This window comes from Telmatherina bonti, assembly GCF_933228915.1.
Source record: "Telmatherina bonti genome assembly, chromosome: 13".
In the NCBI taxonomy this organism is placed as follows: domain Eukaryota; kingdom Metazoa; phylum Chordata; class Actinopteri; order Atheriniformes; family Telmatherinidae; genus Telmatherina; species Telmatherina bonti.
In genome coordinates this window covers 4475039-4496314 of record NC_136611.1, presented here as the reverse complement: position 1 = coordinate 4496314, position 21276 = coordinate 4475039, and the positions used below count along the sequence as shown (strand labels likewise).

The following is a 21276-nucleotide window of genomic DNA, read 5'->3' as shown; positions in this document are numbered from 1 at the left end:
ACTTGTCTCAGTCTGGTTTCGGGACTTGTCTCAGTCTTATTTCTAAACTTGTCTCAGTCTGGTTTCAAGACATGTCTCAGTCTTATTTCTGGACTCGTCTCAGTCTTGTTTCGGGACTTGTTTCAGTCTTATTTCGGGACTTGTCTTAATCTGGTTTTGGGACTTGTCTCAGTCCTGTTTCGGGACTTGTCTCAGTCATATTTCTGGACTCGTCTCAGTCTGGTTTCAGGACTTGTCTCAATCTGGTTTCACGACTTGTGTCAGTCTTATTTCGAGACTTGTCTCAGTCTAGTTTTGAGACTTGTCTCAGTCTGGTTTTGGGACTTGTCTCAGTCTGGTTTCGGGACTTGTCTCAGTCTTATTTCTAGACTTGTCTCAGTCTAGTTTTGGGACTTGTCCCAGTCTGGTTTTATGGCTTGTCTCAGTCTGATTTTGGGACTTATCCAGTCTGATTTTGGGACTTGACTCAGTCTGGTGTTGGATTTGTCACAGTCTGGTTTCAGGACTTGTCTCAATCAGGTTTCAGGACTTGTCTCAGTCTTATTTCGGGACTTGTCTCAGTCTGGTTTCAGGACTTGTCTCAGTCTTATTTCTGGAATCGTCTCGGTCTTATTTCGGGACTTGTCTCAGTCTGGTTTCGGGACTCGTTTCTGTCTTATTTCGGGACTTGTCTCAGTCTGGTTTCGGGACTCGTTTCTGTCTTATTTCGGGACTTGTCTCGGTCTGGTAATTTTAAATCTTCTATCTCTTCTATCTCTCTATGTTGGCCCTTAATTCCAGAGGGTATGAGCACCAGACTGTGGCAAGTCCTAGTACCATCTTCTGCCTTTTTTTGTTTCTTCTGTTTTGACTATTACTCTGTGTAAAGCACTTTGGTTGCCTTGTGGTATGTGAAAGCTCTTTATTAAGAAATATATGACTGATTAATTTATTCAACTGGTATTGTTCCAGAAACTGGACCGTTCCTGCTAATTGTTTGGTAGTGGGTGGATTTCGCCTGCAGGGGGCAGCAGCACACCACCACCGCATCTTGCATTCAAACCACAGAAGAAGAGGAACATCCCAGCGCTGATTTTTGCTTCCTGCTAACAGATCCAAGCTACTACATCACATCATGTAAGCATTAACGTTACAAAAAAAACCCCGTCGAAATCGAGTCTTAGTTGTTGTTTGTTTTCCCGAGTAACTAGTCTGCTTTTTTTACACATTTTCAGTGGTGTGGCGTCAAAGCTAAAGAAGCGAACAGTAGCGAACGACGCAGCTCTGCTAACGTTTGCATGCTAATTGCTAGCGACAATGCAGCCGCAGTTAGCATGCTAGCGACACCAGTGCTGAATTGTCGCCAGCAGTTAGCATGCTAGTTAGCAGTTAGCATGCTAACTGCTGGCGGCTGAATTGAGTCAAACGGACCAGAATGAACCGCATGATTAACGGAAAAAAACGCAGTTTTCTCTGAGGACACTGTGTGAAGTCTGGCGTGGGGAAAACGGAGCATCAATGATCAAATAAATGATTATAAATAAAAGGAGCATAAATAAATGCAAGCTGCAGCCTGAATGATTTTCAGGTTAGGGCAGAAAAAGCTGGGAATTAGCCGATTTAACCGGAAAAATGCGGTTTGAACGAGATGAACGCTGCTATCAAATCATGTTAGTGAGCCCAGTTAGAAAGATTAATACATCTGGATGCATTAAGTGTTCACACATTTAATAAATAAGAAGATCCAGTAAACATGATCTGATAATGCAGCCTGCAGAAGATGCACATCATCCAGGTAGATGGATCTGATCCTATAAAACTAAAATCTACCTGATAGATCAGCCCCGACACGTCTTTTTATTCCGTTTCTTTCGTGAAAAAATTTAACTTTTGATGCTTCATGAGATTTTTTTATTCTAATTTAGTCCCTTTCACCATCCAGACATGATGTTTTCAGCCTCAATTGTCAGATTATGTGGCTAAAATTATGTAATTGAAACACTTTTTTATATTTATTTGTCCAAAGACATATGGTGGGTGACCTGACTGGTTTATTTCAGGTGTGATGTGTGTGAGCAGAGGAGGAGATGGAAATTTTACAAATAATTAAAGAGAAAAATGTAACTGGCATCTTTGTTTGCAAAATACAGCGAAATACAGAGTTTTACAAGGAATTAGAAAGAGAAGCTGCGATTCAAGGGAAATGCCTGCAAATTACTATTGTAGTTTGTAGAAACTAGGACTACAACTAATGATTATTTTAATAGTCGACTAATCTGTAAATAATTTTTTTGATTAGTCCGGATTATTTCTGTCCCGCCCACCATCTGTGCTTCCATTTCATTTCATCTGCATCATAGAATGTCCCCCTGATTCCCAGTCACAACATAATGTCCTTAAGTAAGTCAAAAGAACGACTCCCAAACCAGTTGAATATTAAATTTAAGCTTAACATCTTACGACTAATTTATTTAGAAATATTCAAACTTAGCTATAGTGTCATATCTAAGCTGTACAGAATTTGCCTCAAAAGGAAAACAAAATAAAATATTTTATCATCTTAATATTGGTAGAATTGAAAAAATTCACATCTAAAAAAAACAACAACCTTGTTTTGTTGGTAAACAAGGGCCAGAATCCTTTAAAACATTCCTGAATCCAAACAGTGATCAGGATCACCACCAAAATTAAATAATTTCTTCCTTTTCACATTTCCAACAACCCCTGAACATTTCATGAAAATCTGTCCATAACTTTCTGAGTTATCTTGAACACAAACAGATAAACGGCGGCAAAAACATAACCTCTCTGGCAGAGATAACAACAGCACATCACTACTCGCTAATGCTAACTTTGCCATCCAGAATGCTGGAAACCATGACTCCGGGGTGCTTTCCTTCCAGATGATCATGCAGGACTGTCGTGCTGCCGTGGTACGCCAACTCTGCTTGGCAGATGACACATTTAACCTGTTTGACACTTTGTTTAATGTTAAATATCCCCATACTTTGGAAATAGGTTGCGCCGCCCGTCAGTTTCTCCTTCATTGTTTAAACAAAGACGCTGCGGGACAATACTGCCCCCAGCACTTCGTGTGGTGCTTTGCGTCGTCCGCTTGGTGTTTAGAGTTCTTATACTGTCTGAAAAGCCGTGGTTGGTAAATGGCGTTAAGTTGCCTGGTGCAGCGTTTTATTTGCAAAGCTGTTACGGCGTTTATAATGTGGCGCAACAATGAAATTTCTCGTTGATGAATTTTCATTGTCAACTTTGTCGACAAATCGTTGCAGCCTTAGTAGAAACTGTAGAAATATTGCTTTTAATTAGCAAAAAACTGAATTGAAAACGCAGCTGTGACAAAGACTTTCCTCCTCTGCATGTCGTTTTCTCAGGTCAGCTTTCGTACCGGCATTGAAACAAACACAAAACATAAACTATTTACATATTTACACTTTATGTTTGCAAATTATTCAGAGTTTTTGCTGAATATGAAGCTTGAGCTTGCAGGAAGATTTAAGTTAATACATGATGCTACATTGCAACAACAGGAATTCCTTCATATTAAAAGAAAAAAAGTCAGCTGAGTACAGATCCCTGTAGGAAAATCCCTGAAGTTCATCTAACTGGAAACCTATTGGCACTGAAACAAACACAACAGAAACTGTTTTCAGTTATGTATGCTGCTATTTACCTTTTATCCTCAAGACAGAAGCAACTCCAACTCAAATCGCTTGATGAGAATAAAAATGCATCATGGAAACAATAGATCTAGAGGGAGGGGGTTAAACCTTTTAACGACTGGTTCAGCAGGTAAAAAAAGCACGTCAGTGCACATTACGGTGGCTTTTACCGGATGTTTCTGCACATCCTCCTGATTGGACATTGCCAACAGGAAGTGACTTCATCATCATATTCAGGTGGAAATAGAGGTCTTTTAGCAACATGGTGGTGATGGTGATGAAGATGTGATAAATAATGGAAGTAATATTTCCCTGCTCCATTACACCTGATTTTTAACAAATTTACCTGGAAGATTCTTCATAGTGACCCATCATCGTATGTTTGAGCAGGGAAACATCTAAAAACCTGCATGACCCTGGAGGACTGGAGTTTAGGCCTTAAAACGGATTGATTAGAAAACAATCAACATTCAGATCTGTTCTGGGTCTGCAGATGGAAACCATCTTCCAGAGACCAGTGCTGTGTCACGTTCCCAGTACAGACCAGATCAGATTATCATCTGTTAAGGGGTCCACATCAGGCCTGAATCCCATGCAGGAACTGACCAGTAATGTTGTTCAGTCTTTAAAGTTCAGCATCTTTTCAGGTTCATGAAGAAATATTTTTCCTCCATGAGACGGAGGACGATCACTCGACGCGTAAACATGAGCTGCTCTGTATTCCATCCAGGACCTCGTCTTCATCCTGTCTTCACGTCTTCTCATCATCCACACTTCTGTTTCTAATGTCTTCACTTCTATTCCTCGTCATCTCCTTGACTTTGCCTCGTTTTTTGGCCGTCTCCTTGTCGTCATCTCATCTTTACCGTGTTGCCTCTTTGTTTTCTCCTCTTCCTTTTTTCACCTTCCCCTCGTGTTCTCCTTGTCTTCACTACTTCTTCTCTTCATCTTCCCCCAGTCTTCTCCTTGTCTTCTACCCGTTCTATTAATGTGTCGAACCCTCTCACCTGGAAACGTTTGATGGGTTTGCATCCCCTACAGGTGCGAACACCTGGTTCCTGTGTCCTCTCCATCGTCTGTCCTCTCTTTGCTGCAGCTGCCTCCTCCTCCTCCTCCTCCTTCCCCACCTCTCTAGCAGTGAGTGAATGATAATAAGCGTGTGTGTGTAATGAAACCCAGCGCAGACCTGATGCTGAGTAGGATTAGGAGGACACTATGAAGAGGAGACAGGAAGTTAGTCTGAAGGAGTGGAATCTGTAAAAGTGGACAGTCTAGTTGTGTAACATAAAAATTAATTGCGCTCTTTGTTAATTGCAGTGTATTAAATCTCAATTTCTTTTTAAAAATGATGAATAATTCTGCCATACCTTACATAATAATGCTGTTTTATGGAGTGTTTTGGCATCTGGATCATCTGACGCAGCTTCTGTCCAACCAGAAACTCCACGTTCTTCCTCTTCCGACACGTTCCACATGCGGTGTGGAAAGATTTCATCCTGGAGAAGGAAATTCTCAGAGAGGAGCTGGGTGAACGAGGCTGATCTTTGTTAATCTGTTTCAGAAAAATGCCAAAATCCAAGGAAGTCCTGTCCTCCACGTCTGGAAGTGACTCTGACAGCGAAGTCGAGACTAAGGTTGGTGATTTCATCCGACTCCTCGTGGACCAATTTCTTTCTTTCTTTCTTTTTTTGGGGGGGGGACCAATTTCTTTATGGATTCTCATCGACTCGCTTAACCAAATGGTTAAAACGAGGCAGTCAAGCCGCATAAAGCCGTTTTATTAAAATCAGTTCTGTGGGCTCAAAGCCGGCTTCTAACATTCGTTAGGACATGTAGGAGGACACTGGGTGGTCAGGATGAAGAAAAATCCCAGAACTGTAAAGGTCACATCATAGTGTTATATACATTTAACAATAATAAACTCTGAAATTAATAAAAATCCCAAGACATGGCCATGCCCACTGCGGGACATAGCCGTGTTCGCTGCAGGATGTCTGTAGTTACAGACGGTGATCAGAGGAAAGTCGATGGATGATAACGTCTGTTGTAAAAATGTGAACTGTTTAATTGGGGGGGTTTGCCCCACATAGAGCTAGCAACAGCCCTGTCATTAAGAAATCTTCCTCACATCTGGATGACAAATTTCAAACATGATGATGATGAAATACATCTGTTTGTAGGCAAAGAGGAAGAAGTCAAGTCCACCAGAGAAAACAGCCAAGAAACCAAAAAGTGGGGAGAGTTCAAAACCGAGCGGTTCGTCCCGAAGTGGTGGGAACGGGGACGACAACATGTTCCAGGTGGGATTAGGGAACAATGACGAAGCTCAGTTTTACAGCTACGCTTACCAAATACAACCAAATTTGACCATATCAGAACACACCCACCCAAGTTTGACCATATCCAACCAACTCCAACCATATCTGACCTTACTTGACCAAATCTCACCATATCCAACCAAATTCGATGACATCTGACCAAATCCAACTATTTTCAACCAAATTCGATGACATCTGACCATATCCGACTATTTCCAACCAAATTTGTTGACATCTGACCAAATCCGACTATTTCCAAACAAATTCGATGACATCTGACCAAATCCGACTATTTCCAAACAAATTCGATGACATCTGACCAAATCCAGCCACATGTGACCAATAACTAGTTCCCTCTGGCTTGTTTAGATCGGGAAGATGAGGTATGTCAGTGTCAGAGACTTCAAAGGAAAAGTCCTGATCGACATCAGGGAGTACTGGATGAACCAGGATGGCGAGATGAAGCCAGGGAAGAAAGGTGATCACCTGAAGATCAATAATATGCAAAGCATTTACCTGCTGCGGAGTTCAGGTCTGATACATGTTTGTTTTACTCTCCAGGGATCTCTCTGAACCCAGAACAGTGGAACCAACTCAAAGACCAAATATCAGAGATTGATGATGCCGTCAAGAGAACATAATCATTCCTGTCTTGTTTCCTGATGATCTGATTGGATGTGGATCTGATTGGACTGCTTAGTTTTGTAAAAACCAGCAGATTGTTTCTTATGGGTTGTTTGTAGTTTCTAGGTTTAGTTTTCTGTATCCTGTGTGTTTCTGTTCTGGTTGTGGTGTGGGAGGATGAGGAGGTGGTGGGCAGAGAGCACCCAAACACGTGTTTTTGTACTGATAATAAAAATAATACACTAGCTGATCATCCTGTTTCATATCTTTGTAAACCACAGGACCAACAGCCATTCTTTCCTCTGATGTGATGTTTTTCTAGCAGGTAAACAATGCTGATCAATACAAAATAAACAATGAAAACTGAAACAGCCAACATGTCCGGCAGCTAAGAAAAGAAAAGTCTTTCCCCCGGTGGTCTCAAACATGGTCGGGTCCCCACTGCTCCATCCTGATTGTTCAAGGAAATAATCCAGGATGGCATTTACTCTGTCTCGGGGTCTAATATTGACCCAGCTGCTGCTTTACAAAGTCTTTGTGTAGCTCAGAGACAGGCCGGCAGCATGAAAACAGAAAGTCTGCTGGACCTGGGAAAGAACAAGATGTTCAAATGCCTAAATTTCTTTCTCTGATGCAAAGCTGTAAAAAAAAAGGAAAATATTTACCGATTGTCTCATGAAACAGATGTGCAAACAGAGAAGAAAACTCACAAGGAATGTGAGGCAGCGCTGAAGGAGCTGTAGACCTCCCTAGTTACGGAAGCTGTGGACGTCCCTAGTCGGGACGGGAGCTGAAGACGTCCCTGGTTATGACGGAAGCTGTAGACCTTCCTGGTTGGGACAGGAGCTGTAATTCAATTCAATTCAACTTTTTTGTATAGCGCCACCTCACAACAATGTTGTCACAGGGCGCTTTACATACACGAATCAACATACACATTTCGAGCCAATTCATACATGTCCTATAATAGAAATCAACTGATTGCATCGAGTCATGACTTGGATCCAATCCCCCATCCTGAGCTGCACGAGGCGACAGTGGGAAGGAAAAAACTCCCCTTTAACAGGAAGAAAACCTCCGGCAGAACCCGGCTCAGGGAGGGCAGCCATCTGCCTCGACTGGTTGGGGTGGAGAGGACAGGAAAGACAGATCAACATGTACAACTGCACTTATTCAGGAAGACCTGCGGAAAAAAGGAGAAATAAGTTAGAGATGGCTATTTTTGCATATATTTATACATTAATATATGAGAGAAATAGAGCGAGGTACTTCTCAGTGCATCAGGTAACATCCCCATTGCTACATAAGTAATGGATGGCTAGACTACCCATAACTATAAGAGCAATGAGCAGAACCAGGACAGTTGGGTCCCGTACATGCAGACTCCAACTCAGGAGATGCTCATATCCTAACTATAAGAATCATGGAAAAGGAAGGTTTTCAGCTCCATCTTAAAGGTGTGGAGGGAGTCTGCCTCCTGAACCCACGGTGGGAGCTGGTTCCATAAGAGAGGAGCCTGATAGCTAAAGGCCCTTCCTCCCATAGGACTCTTTGAGACTCTGGGAACCACCAGTAAACCTGCAGTCTGAGAGCCAAGTGCTCTATTTGGAATATATGGAACTATAAGATCTTTTATGTACAATGGAGCTTGGTCATGGAGAGCTTTATATGTGAGGAGAAGAATTTTAAACTTTATCCTGGATTTAACAGGGAGCCAGTGTAGAGAGGCTAAAACTGGTGAAATATGATCTCTCCTGCTAGTCCTCATCAGAACCCTCGCTGCAGCATTATGGATCAGCTGGAGACTTTTCAGGGCATATTTGGGACAACCCATAAATAAGGAATTGCAGTAATCCAGTCTGGAAGTAACAAAGGCATGGACTCATTTTTCTGCATCTTTCTGAGACAAGATGCCCCTAATTTTTGCAATATTACGCAGGTGGAAGAAGGCAGTTCAAGAGTCAGATTAATTACAAAACTGGATAATTTTGTTCTAAGTTTTTCAGGCCGAAGACAACGACCTCTGTCTTGTCTGAGTTTAAAAGGAGAAAATTCAGAGTCATCCAGGTCTTGATGTCTGTAAGACATCTTTGTATTCTAAGAAACTGATTGGTTTCATCTGGCTTCATGGAGAGGTAGATCTGAGTGTCATCCGCATAGCAATGAAAATTTATACCATGCCTGATGATATTTCCTAAGGGAAGCATGTGAAAAGTACAGAACCCTGAGGAACTCCATGACTTACCCTGGTGTGTGAGGAAGACTCATCATTTACATTTACAAACTGAAATCTATCAGATAAATATGATTGGAACCAGTCTAATGTTCCAGCCTCTGTAGCAAAAGATTGTGATCAATAGTGTCAAATGCAGCACTGAGATCTAAAAGAATGAGTACAGATAGAAGTCCTTTATCTGAGGCCATGAGAAGATCATTACTGACTTTCACCAGTGCTGTCTCTGTGCTATGATGAGCTCTAAATCCTGACTGGAACTCTTCAAACAGATTGTTTCTGCTCAGATAGGAACATAGTTGGGTTGAAACTGTTTTCTTAAGAATTTTAGACAAGGGGAGATTAGATATTGGTCTATAATTAGCTAAAACTCCTGGATCCAGAGTTGTTTTTTTTAAAGCAACGGTTTAATTACAGCTGTCTTAAAATATTGAGGTACATATCCTATTAATAGAAATGAATCAGGTCCAGTACAGGTGTAATCATTAAGAAACATATTTCCTTGAATAATCTGGTTGGGATGGGGTCTAAAACACAGGTTGAAGGTTTAGATGAAGCTATTATGTTGGTTAACTCGGAGAGCTGTACAGGCAAGAAACGGTCCAAATTACAATCAGCTTCTAAAGACGTCTCTAAGGCTGCTGCAGATGAAATAGCATTAGTAGTGTTAAGGTTATTTCTGATTTCCTTCCTGATGGAAACTATTTTGTTTACAAAGAAACTCATAAAGTCATCACAGCTGAGGTTGAAAGGAATACATGGCTCAACGGCACTATGGCTCTTAGTCAGTCTGGTTACAGCTGTAGACCTCCCTGGTTGGAACAAGAGCTATAGACCTCCATAAAACACTTGAGTCCTGTAACTGAACCAAAAGTACCAAAAATACCCTGGATTTGGCTTAAATGTGCGTGGCCACCGGAACAAAAAAATAAACAAAAATATTTAGTTCAGCATCATCAGAAACTGCAGTGTAGATGAAAACATGGAAGATGACAACATTCCCAGTTTTGGTTGTTTATAGACTGTAGCTGAAAAGTGGTAAAAGTGCAGTTTCAGAGTTAAAATCCAGACTGGAAACACTCCGGTTTTTTCATCTCTGGTGGAGGCAACAGAGTTAAATCAGTCACATCTCTGGATGAGGATGTTCTAGTTCATGCGGCTGATGACAGACATCACATGGATCCAGCCAGAGGAGGAGCATGTAGAACTCCAGGTGAAGATAAAATGGCAGGAAGTAGGCCTACCTGGTGGGAGCAAAACTAAACACGTCATCTGAAGTAAAAAGAAAAAAAGATTGAAATGAATGATCATGTAAATATTTACTGTAACTTTTCTGATGGGATGACAGCATGTTATCTGCTTCACATTTAACTCTGTAACGTCTGTTTTTGGTGTTTTCCATGTTTCTGTAAGGATGCCTGCTCCTGAGGTACCTGTTCCCTCCTGATTCCCCCCCCACCACCAGTTTAAATGTAAAAATAGACCATTGTTAAAAGAGCTGTCTCATGGTCATTACTGCCGCTACACTAGCCGTTACCATGGAAACAAGTATCACGCTTCTGAGCTTAACCATGTGCTATTGGCTCGTTACTTTGACAACAGGAATGTCAATTAGCTGCGGCTGAAAAGAAGAGACGACCGGTTTCAGGTCTGCCTCCTCCTTTCTGGGAAAGGTGTTTGTAGCCGTGACGACGATAAGCTTAAATAGACTATAAATCAACATGACTTCTAATTAACATCGTTCAACACCCCCCACCCCCACATCCCACCTTTAGACATGCATTCCTCACGGCAACGCTGCAACATGCTCAGTGCTTCCTGCATGGATTTGTTGAAATTTCCAACATTTCCTGCCTTCATCCTGTCTTTTCATCTGGAACCACAGACACGGAACCTTTTAGAGCCCCAAACAACAACAGTGTTTTGTGAAAGAAAACTTAAATCATTCGCACGGTTTCAGATACAATGATCTACAGCAGGGATGGGCAACTCGGGGCCCTTCAGGGCCACGGTCCTGCTGGTTTAGATGCTTTCCTGCAGGTTTTAGATGTTTACTGCAGGTTTTAGATGTTTTGCATGTTTCCTTACAGGCTTTACATATTTCCCTGCAGGTTGCAGAGTTTTCACTACAGGTCATAGATGTTTCATTTCAGTTTTGGATCTCTTGCTGCAGGTTTTAAATGTTCTGCTGCAAAATTTGGATGTTTTGCTGCAGGTTTTACATGTTCTGCTGGAAAATTTGGATGTTTGCTGCAGGTTTTACATGTTCTACTGCAAAATTTGGATGTTTTGCTGCAGGTTTTACATGTTCTGCAAAATTTGGATGTTTTGCTGCAGGTTTTACATGTTCTGCAAAATTTGGATGTTTTGCTGCAGGTCTTACATGTTCTGCTGCAAAATTTGGATGTTTTGCTGCAGGTTTTACATGTTCTGCTGCAAAATTTGGATGTTTTGCTGCAGGTTTCTTGTGTTTTGCTAGAGGCTTTGTGTTTCACTGCAGATTTCAGATATTTCACTGCAAGGTTTATATGTTTTACTGCAGATTTTAAACATTTCCTTACAAGTTTTAGATGTTTTCCTGCAGGTTTTAGATGTTTTGCTGCAGGTTTAACATGTTCTGCTGCAAAATTTGGATGTTTTGCTGCAGGCTTCTCGTGTTTTGCAAGAGGCTTTATATGTTTCACTGCAGGTTACAGTTGTTTCACTGTAAGTTTTATATGTTTTACTGCAGATTTGAGATTTTTCCTGCAGGGTTTAGATGTTTTGCTGCTTTAGATATTTAACTACAGGTTTTACAGTACTGCCTAAATGTTTTAGATATTTCCCTTCTGGTTTTAAATGTTTCACTGTTCAAACACACCTGATTGAGATCAAACTGATCTGACAACTTGTTGCGAATTGACCCATTAATATGAATCAGTTGTCTCGAACAAAGGAAACCTCTAAAACCTGCTTGATAGCAGCCCAGAGGACTGAAGTTACTTATTCTACAGCATACTGGATCCACAGGTGGAGGTATCTGGATTCACAGGTGGGGTTTTGCTGGATGTACAGATGGTGGATTTGCAGCTTAATTTCAACAGACAGAATTAAGACTGTTGACATTTACAAAGAGAAATAGTTTAAATATGGTGACTGGATCTGTGTTAGTGGAAACAGGTGAATCCCATAAAATCCCATTTCATTCTCTTAAATCAAGGCTCAAGCAAACGAACAAATGGAGAAAAAATCCTGACTTTTCTAGAAATATAACAGCACTGCAAAGTGGTCAAAGATGTGTGTTTCTATAGTTACTTTAGATGTTAGCTGGGCCTCATAAAGCCCTTTACAACGTGTTTGTCATTGAGCCGTTCATATGCAGCGTTGCACAGGAAAAGTACGTATAAATAACCCCCTCCTGGGTTCAGGACCTCGGAGATGGAAGCTTTCTGACACCTCTGAATTCCCAAGTCATGTCGACAACTTCCCGTGTCAGCCTGATGATCCATGACCAGTCTGCTTCACATCAGCCAAACTCATCCAAAAACAAACAACTACATAACCTGTTTGTAAATAAACACATTTTTGGACAGCTGGAGATATTTCCTGTATTTAAACAACCCCAGATCACAGAGTTAAGACAGTTTGGAGATCTCCATAAAAAATCTAAGTTAGGGCTGAGTTAGATTAGAAAATTTATTTTAAAATAAATATTTTAAAAAAGCTAATGATGATGCTATTTCTAACAGAAGGTGTCAGCAGCTGATTGGATTGATTTGGTCCAGAATGAGCCTCCATGAAGTCTCTGAGGATAAAAGACCTTTCAGAAAGACATCCAATTAAAAGCTCCTCAAAGGAAGCTAGAACGATTTTCAGATGTCTCGTCCAAAGTCCAAATGTCATTAAAACAGTCAGTCCAATCTGGGCCTGGTGATCTCTGATCCCTCACACAGCCCTGAATCCTGGGCCGTTACCATCACCAGCTGAAAGAACCATGTGAACAAGGGTTACCACGGAAACCATCATCAGTTCAGAAATAAAGAGTGACATTCACGGACATCACATTAGATGGTACTGGGCAGAAAAAGCTGCATGTTAGTCCACAGTCCACTTCACTGGACTCGGAGGCATCTGGTTCCAGACGTGACTTTTCTGGAGTCGGTGGGGATTGCTGGGATAAGCTTCAGGTTCCCCATGACCCTTAATTTGACTAAGCGGCTTAGAAAATGGATGCATGAATGAAATCATTAAGGATAACTGACAATTGTTGAGAAAATTTATGGAGCCTTACAGATGATTAAAAGTAGGATTTCAGGAATGCGCCTTAAAATAAAACAGACTTAAAAAAAAAAAAAAAGGCAGCTTCTCCTCCTATTATTATGTTATTAACTGTTATTACATAATTTTTTTTATCATGTTACTGGTTGCCAAAATGGTCTTGGTTGTTTTACGTTATTGTTATTACATTTGTGCTTGTTACATTGTCATCATGTTTTTGTTTTTTTTGTAGATGTTATTTATTAATCCATCCATCCATCTTCTGCCGCTTATCCGAGGTCGGGTCGCGGGGACAGCAGCCTAAGCAGGGACTTCCCAGACTTCCCTCTCCCCAGCCACATTTACCAACTCTGCGGGAGGGATCCCAAGGCGTTCCCAGGCCAGCCGAGAGAAAAATCCCTCCAGCGTGTCCTGGGTCTTCCCCGGGGTCTCCTCCCAGAGGGACGTGCCTGGAACACCTCACCAGGGAGGTCCAGGAGGCATCCTGATCAGATGCCCAAGCCACCTCAACTGGTTCCTCTTGATGCGGAGGAGCAGCAGCTCTACTCTGATCTCCTCCCGGATGACCGAGCTCCTCACCCTATCTCTAAGGGAGAGCCCGGCCACCCTGCGGAGGAAACTCATTTCAGCCACCTGTATTCGAGATCTCCTTCTTTCGGTCACGACCCACAGCTCATGACCATAGGTGAGGGTAGGAACGTAGATCGAATGGTAAATGGAGAGCTTCGCCTTCTGGCTCAGCTCCTTCTTCACCACGACAGATCGGTGCAGAGTCTGCATTACTGCAGACGCCGCACCGATCCGTCTGTCGATATCGCGCTCTATCCTTCCCTCACTCATGAACAAGACCCTGAGATATTTAAACTCCTCCACTTGAGGCAGGACCTGACTCCCGACCTGGAGAGGGCAATAAACCCTATTCCGTCTGTGGACCATGGTCTCAGATTCACACTCGGCTGCAAATCGCTCAAGTGAGAGCTGGAGATAACGACCAGATGAAGCCAACAAGACCATGTCGTCTGCAAAAAGCAGAGAGCCAATCCTGAGGCCACCAAATCAGATCCCCTCAACACCTTTACTGGGCCTAGAAATTCTGTCCATATAATATATACTCCCATGCCCCCTCCAGGACCCCAAAGAGGGTTTAGAGCTGGTCCACCGCTCCGCGACCAGGACAAAAACCACACTACTCCTCCTCAATCCGAGATTTGACTACTCGACGGACCCTCCTCTCCAGGACCCCTGAATAGACCTTACCAGGGAGGCTGAGGAGTGTGATTCCCCTGTAATTGGAATACACCCTCCTCCTCCACCACCCCAGTCTGCCAATCCAGCAGTACTGCCCCCAATGTCCACGCGATGCTGCAGAGGCGTGTCAGCCAGTACAGCCCCACAGCATCCAGAGCCTTAAGGAACTCTGGGTGGATCTCATCCACCGCCGGGGTCTTGCTGCCAAGGAGCTTTTTAACCACCTCAGCGACTTCAGCCCCAGAGATAGGAGAGTCCACCCCTGAGTCCCCCAGCTCTGCTTCCTCATCGGAAGATGTGTTGGTAGGATTGAGAAAGTCTTCGAAGTATTCCCTCCACCGACCCACAATGTCCAGAGTTGAGGTCAGCAACTCCCCATCTCCACTGTACACAGTGTGACAGAGCACTGCTTCCCCCTTCCTGAGTTGCCGGACCAGAATTGCCTCGAAGCCATCTGGAAGTCATTCTCCATGGCCTTGCTGAACTCCTCCCATGCCCATGATTTTACCTTGGCGACAGTCGAAGCCGCTTGCCGCTTAGCCTTTGGTACCTACCAGCTGCCTCCAGAGTCCCACAGGCCAAGAAGGCCTGATAGGACTCCTTCAGCTTGACGGCATCCCTCATTGCTGGTGTCCACCAACGAGTTCTGGGATTACCGCCATGACAGGCCCCAACGACCTTTCAACCACAGCTCCGACTGGCCACCTCAACAGTAGAGGCATGGAACACAGCCCATTCAGACTCAATATCCCCCGCCTCACTTGGGACATGGTCGAAGCTCTGCTGAAGGTGGGAGTTGAAGCTCACTCTGATGGAGGACTCAGCCAGACGTTCCCAGCAGACCCTCACAACACGTTTGGGTCTGCCAGATCTGACCGGCCTCCTCCCCCACCATCTGAGCCAACTCACCACCAGGTAGTGATCAGTTGACAGCTCCGCCCCCCTCTTCACCCGAGTGTCCAAGGCATGTGGCCGCAGGTCTGACGAAACGACTACAAAATCGATCATTGAACTGCGGCCCAGGGAGTCCTGATGCCAGGTGTACATATGGACACTCTTATGTTGGAACATGGTGTTTGTTATGGATAATCCATGACGAGCAGAGAAGTCCAATAACAAGACACAATTTGGGTTTTGGGGGGGGGGGGGGGGGGGGGGACCATGCCTACTCACTGTCATTGCCCATGTGAGCACTAAAACCCCCCAGCAGAACAATGGAGTCCCCAGAAGGAGTACCCTCTCCAAGGACTCCAGAAAGGGTGGGTACTCTGAACTGCTGTTCGGTCCAGAAGCACAGACAACAGTCAGAACCCGTCCACCCACCCGAAGGCGGAGGGAAACTACCCTTTCATCCACCGGGGTAAACCCCAACGTGTCGGCACCAAGCTGGGAGGACAATGACAATGCCCACACCTGGTTGGCGCCTCATTATGAGCAACCTCAGAGTGGAAGAAAGTCCAGCCCCTCTCGAGGGTACTGGTTCCAGAGCCCAAGCCATGCGTCGAGGTGAGTCCAACTATATCCAGCCGGAACCGCTCGACCTCATGCACAAGCTCAGGCTCCTTCCCCACCAGAGGGGGGACGTTGCACGTCCCTAGAGCCAGCTTCTGCAGCCGGGGATCGGACCGCCAGGGTCCCCGCCTCTTACTGCTGCCCAGCTCACATTGCACCCGACCCCTACGGGGTTTTACATTATTGATTGTGTTGTCATTTTTGGTTCATGTATTATTATTATTTATTGCTATATTTGGTTGTTATTACAATCTTACTATTATTGTCATCATGTAATTGTCTGTATTTTACATTATTAGTCCTTGTGTTATTGGCTTTTATTATTGGTATTATTATATTTTGTTTGCTACATTGTTATCACATATTGTTTTTTCATTCTCAGTTTTAATGACATTATCATTGTTAACAACAATGTATAATTGGTTGCTATCTATTACATTATTATTATGTTATGATTTCTATACCATTGCTATCCCTTTTGTGGCTGTTTTTCTATTAGCTTATATTACGTTTAGGTTGTCATAATATGACCCCTTTAACAGATGTTGAGAAAACACCAACTCTTTTTAATATGAGGGGTTTAATTGTCTCTTGGCTTTCATACTTTTAAATTGACATTTTTAGTTTATGATTAATCATCAGTTCTATGTTGTTATTACATTGTTATTATCATGTTATTATTTTTTTCATTATTGATTGTTTTTACATGATTAGTTTATGTTATGTTAGTTGTTTTATTATAAGTTGTTATTACATTTGATTGTTTACATGGTTATCATGTTATTGGTTGTTTTTACATTCTTAGTTTTTATCACAGGCTGTTCAGTGGTTAGCACTGTGGCCTCACAGGTTGCTGATTTGAGTCTATGCTGGGGGGAGGTTTGGATGGAGACTTTTTCAGGATGTCCTGGAGTATGAGTGGGTTTTCTCTGGATACTCAGGCTTCCTCCCACTCACACGCATGTTGGGTTATCATAATTGATTACGCTAAATCATCCCTAGGATTGAATCTGAGCATAAACGGTTGTTTGTCTCTCTGTGTTCTTGTGATAGACTGGCAACCTGTCCAGGTGTACCTGCTTATTGCCCAATGATTGATCGGATGAGCTCCAGCTCTCCCTCAACCCTTAATTAGACTAAGCGGTTAGGATAATGGATGGAGTTTTTATTATATTATTAATATTTATTGCATTTTTATTACGTTAACTGCTGTTATTCCGTAATTATTATCAATGAATTGGTTGTGTTTATCTAATCAGTTTTTATTACGTTATTGGTATCATTATATTATTAGCTGTTATTACATTTTTTTATTATTAAGAATTTGTCACGTTATTACATTGTTGTTATCATATTATTGTTTTATGCTACTGGTTGTTTTTAAATGATTGGTTTTTAATACTTTATTCTTTGTCATTATGTTATTGTTTGTTATTATACTTTGTTTTTTCAATATTAGTAACTATTATATTTTAATTTTTTCAAGTATTAGTTGCTACAGAAGTTTACTTTGCATCATGTTCCTTCTATCAGGTTGTTTTGGACCACAACCCCCATAGGGCTGCTCTAATGGAAAGTTTGTCTAATTCATTTTATCTATGTGTCATTTTTACATCATTCACTTCTTTTTTCTTTTATGTGTTTTTCCACAAGACTTTCAGACAAACTTCTGTCAGCCACCGTGTGCTGAACTTGGTAACCTTGAAATCATCAGATTGTTCTTTTCTCTGTTTTTTTTAACAGTGTAATAGATCAAAGTGAGAAAGATGGAGAGAAAGTGTGGAATGCAGTTAAACAATAAGGTATGTTCAGTACTAATGAGAAAGGAAGTATAAAGTAAAGAAGGAAGGAAGCCATTTCTTCCAAAAGCTGAGAGGGAACACATTCCTCTGTAAATTGTCAGCTTGGTCGTGCAGAGTGTGAGATTCAATCTGATAAGAGTTTTTTGACGTCAGGCAAATCAGGAGTTGATGGCCAGATGGACAACGTCCAAATCTGTGTGGCAACAAGGCAACAGGGAGCGGGGCTGTCTTGTTCTCTTTGTGATGTTTACAGCAGCGATAACGATCAGACATCAGATATCTCCCCAACATCCCTCTGGCCGACGCTGATTTCGAGCCTCATATGTAACGAGATCATTTCCACAGTTTTATCTCACTCACAGCCCCATGCCGCTCAAAAAATCACAAGATTACACGAAGTTCTTCTTCATCGTTGGAGGCTTATTACTGGCCAGTTTGCTCCCTGATTCTGGGAATAATCCAGAGAGTTGCAAAAAGACATAATATTGGTATAAACTAAATGGTTTTCCTACACTTTTGCTTTTATTTGTCCTGAAATGGTTTATATCCTCTTATATCCTGGTCCAAGTTTGGCTTTTCCAGGTCTGAGGAAACAGTGGTGTTAGAGGTCAGATGTTTCATACTGCTGACATACCATCAATATCTACAGGTGCACGATCCTCCTGAGGTCTTTCAGAAGCTCCGGTTTTGTCCAGGTTGTGGCTTCTGCACCGTGCAGGCCACGGCTCGGCTCTCCTGAATACGATAAAGCTACTTACTGTCATGTTGGTGAGTTTTTGTGGCAGGTGATGATGCAGACCGAAGAGCAGAGGACTCGGGAGACATTCGTTGAACCTGTTGTTGTTGGGTGGAGAAGCTGTGGAGCCAGTATGAGATGGTGGTCTGGGAGATTTCCCACCGACTGTTCTGAGATGAGATTTCCCACCGACTGGTCTGAGATGATGGTACTGGTGGAGAGAGCATCAGGTGAGCATTGCATCCCCTGTGGATCTAGTGTATCTCTCAGTGAATGTGTGATGAATCCAGGTCTGCAAATCTGCTCTAAAACCAGGCATTCAGAACATTTACAGTAAGTCAACAGGACGTTGTACATGCTTAAAATATAACAAAACAATGTAACTCCAAGTCAACCACACTTCTGTGAAATGGAACTAGACAACAGACAATAGACAACAGGTGGAAATTATAGGCAACTGGCAAGACACACCAATAAAGGAGTGGTTCTGCAGGTGGTGACCACAGACCACTTCTCAGTTTCGATGCTTTCTGCCTGATGTTTTGGTCTGAATGCTGGCGGTGCTTTCACTCTAGTGGTAGCATGAGACGGAGTCTACAACCCACACAAGTGGCTCAGGTAGTGCAGCTCATCCAGGATGGCACATCAATGCCAGCTGTGGCAAGAAGGTTTGCTGTGTCTGTCAGCGTAGTGTCCAGAGCATGGAGGCGCTACCAGGAGACAGGCCAGTACATCAGGAGACGTGGAGGAGGCCGTGGGAGGACAACAACCCAGCAGCAGGACCGCTACTTCCTTCTTTGTGCAAGGAGGAACAGGAGGAGCACTGCCAGAGCCCTGCAGAATGAGCTCCAGCAGGCCACAGATGTGCTTGTGTCTGCTCCAACAGTCAGAAACAGACTCCATGAGGGTGGTATGAGGGCCCGACGTCCACAGGTGGGGGTTGTGCTTCCAGCCCAGCACCGTGCAGGACGTTTGGCGTTTGCCAGAGAACACCAAGATTGGCAAATTCACCACTGGCGCCCTGAGCTCTTCACAGATGGAAGCAGGTTCACACTGAGCACATGTGACAGACGTGACCGAGTCTGGAGACGCCGTGGAGAACGTTCTGCTGCCTGCAACATCCTCCAGCAGGACCGGTTTGGCAGTGGGTCAGTAATGGTGTGGGGGGGGCATTTCTTTGGAGGGCCGCACAGACCTCCATGTGCTCGCCAGAGGTAGCCTGACTGCCATTAGGTACCGAGATGAGATCCTCAGACCCCTTGTGGGACCATATGCTGGTGCGGTTGGCCCTGGGTTCCTCCTAATGCAAGACAATGCTAGACCTCATGTGGCTGGAGTGTGTCAGCAGTTCCTGCAACATGAAGGCATTGATGTTATGGACCGGCCCGCCCGTTCCCCAGACCTGAATCCAGCTGAACACATCTGGGACATCATGTCTCGCTCCATCCACCAACGCCAAGTTGCACCACAGACTGTCCAGGAGTTGGCAGATGCTTTAGTCCAGGTCTGGGAGGAGATCCCTCAGGAGAACATCCACCGCCTCATCAGGAGCATGCCCAGGCGTTGTAGGGAGGTCATACAGGCACGCGGAGGCCACACACACTACTGAGCCTCATTCTGACTTGTTTAAAGGACATTACATCAAAGTTGGATCAGCCTGTAGTGTGTTTTTCCACTTTCATTTGGAGTAGAACTCCAAATCCAGACCTCCATGGGTTGATATGTTTGATTTTTATTGATAATTTTTGTGTGATTTTGTTTTCAGCACATTCAGCTATGGAAAGAACAAAGTATTTAATAAGAATATTTCATTCATTCAGATCTACAATGTGTTAGTTTAGTATTCCCTTTATTTTTTTGAGCAGTATATACATATATATATATATATATATATATATATATATATATATATATATATATATATATATATATATATATATATATATATATATCTATATATATATATATATACATATATACACTACTCACAAAAAGTTAGGGATATTCAGCTTTTGGGTGAAATTTCACAACAAGCCTAAAATGCATTCAAACCTGTACAGGTGAACTTAATGTGATCTTCTCTAAGCTTTTAAATGCACATGTCCAACTGTTAAATGTTTCAATAAATTTTGCACAAGTTGCTGTTCTCTAACAAGGAGCTTAACGGCAAAAATCACGGCAGGTGTGTGATCCTTGAATTGACCAATAAATGTCCTGGTTCAATTAGAGCTGGTGTTTAAACAGTTGTCCTCATCATGCTGTTCACATTTTGACATCATGAGACCAAGACGACACCTAACAATGGAACAACAGTCCCTTGCCATTGCGATGCTTCAAACAGGACGTTCTCAGACAGAAGTGGCCACTGAGCTTGGAGTGTCACAGAGTGTCATCAGCAGGTTGCAACAGAGATATGGAGAGACTGGAAGAGTCACAGAAAGGCCTAGAAGTGGACGTCCTTTGGCCACATCCCGTGCTGATGACCGCTACATTGTGAACACTGCCCTGAGAAACCGGATGATGAATGCCACTCAACTCCAGGCACGTTTAAGAGAGGTGAGAGGCACCCAAGTGTCACGTCAGACCATTCCAAACCGTTTCCATCAGCGTGGTCTGCGTGCTAGACGACCTGCACGGGTACCTGACCACACCACCAGGCACAGGCATCATCGTCTTGCATGGGCCAGGGAGCATTTACGCTGGACGAGGAACCAGTGGGCCTCAGTGCTGTTCTCTGATGAAAGTCGATTCACACTGAGCAGAAATGATGGCCGGCAACGATGTTGGAGACGTCAGGGAGAGCGCTATGCATCAGCCACTGTTGTCACCAGGCCAGCTTTTGGTGGTGGCGGTGTTACAGTGTGGGCAGGGGTGTCCACTTGGTACAGAA

At 43.2% G+C, this 21276-nt stretch overlaps 1 protein-coding gene across 1 annotated transcript; it reads left to right on the top strand.

Annotated features, from left to right (window-relative positions):
- The first annotated feature begins 1044 nt into the window (after positions 1–1044).
- Positions 1045–6836, top strand: sub1b (SUB1 regulator of transcription b). Its single transcript, XM_079251514.1, has 5 exons — positions 1045–1116; positions 5218–5290; positions 5837–5956; positions 6344–6452; positions 6536–6836. Exons 2-5 carry the CDS (start codon positions 5222–5224, stop codon positions 6613–6615), a joined length of 378 nt encoding a protein of 125 aa, XP_079107640.1. The 5' UTR covers positions 1045–1116; positions 5218–5221; the 3' UTR covers positions 6616–6836.
- Positions 6837–21276: the final 14440 nt, after the last annotated feature.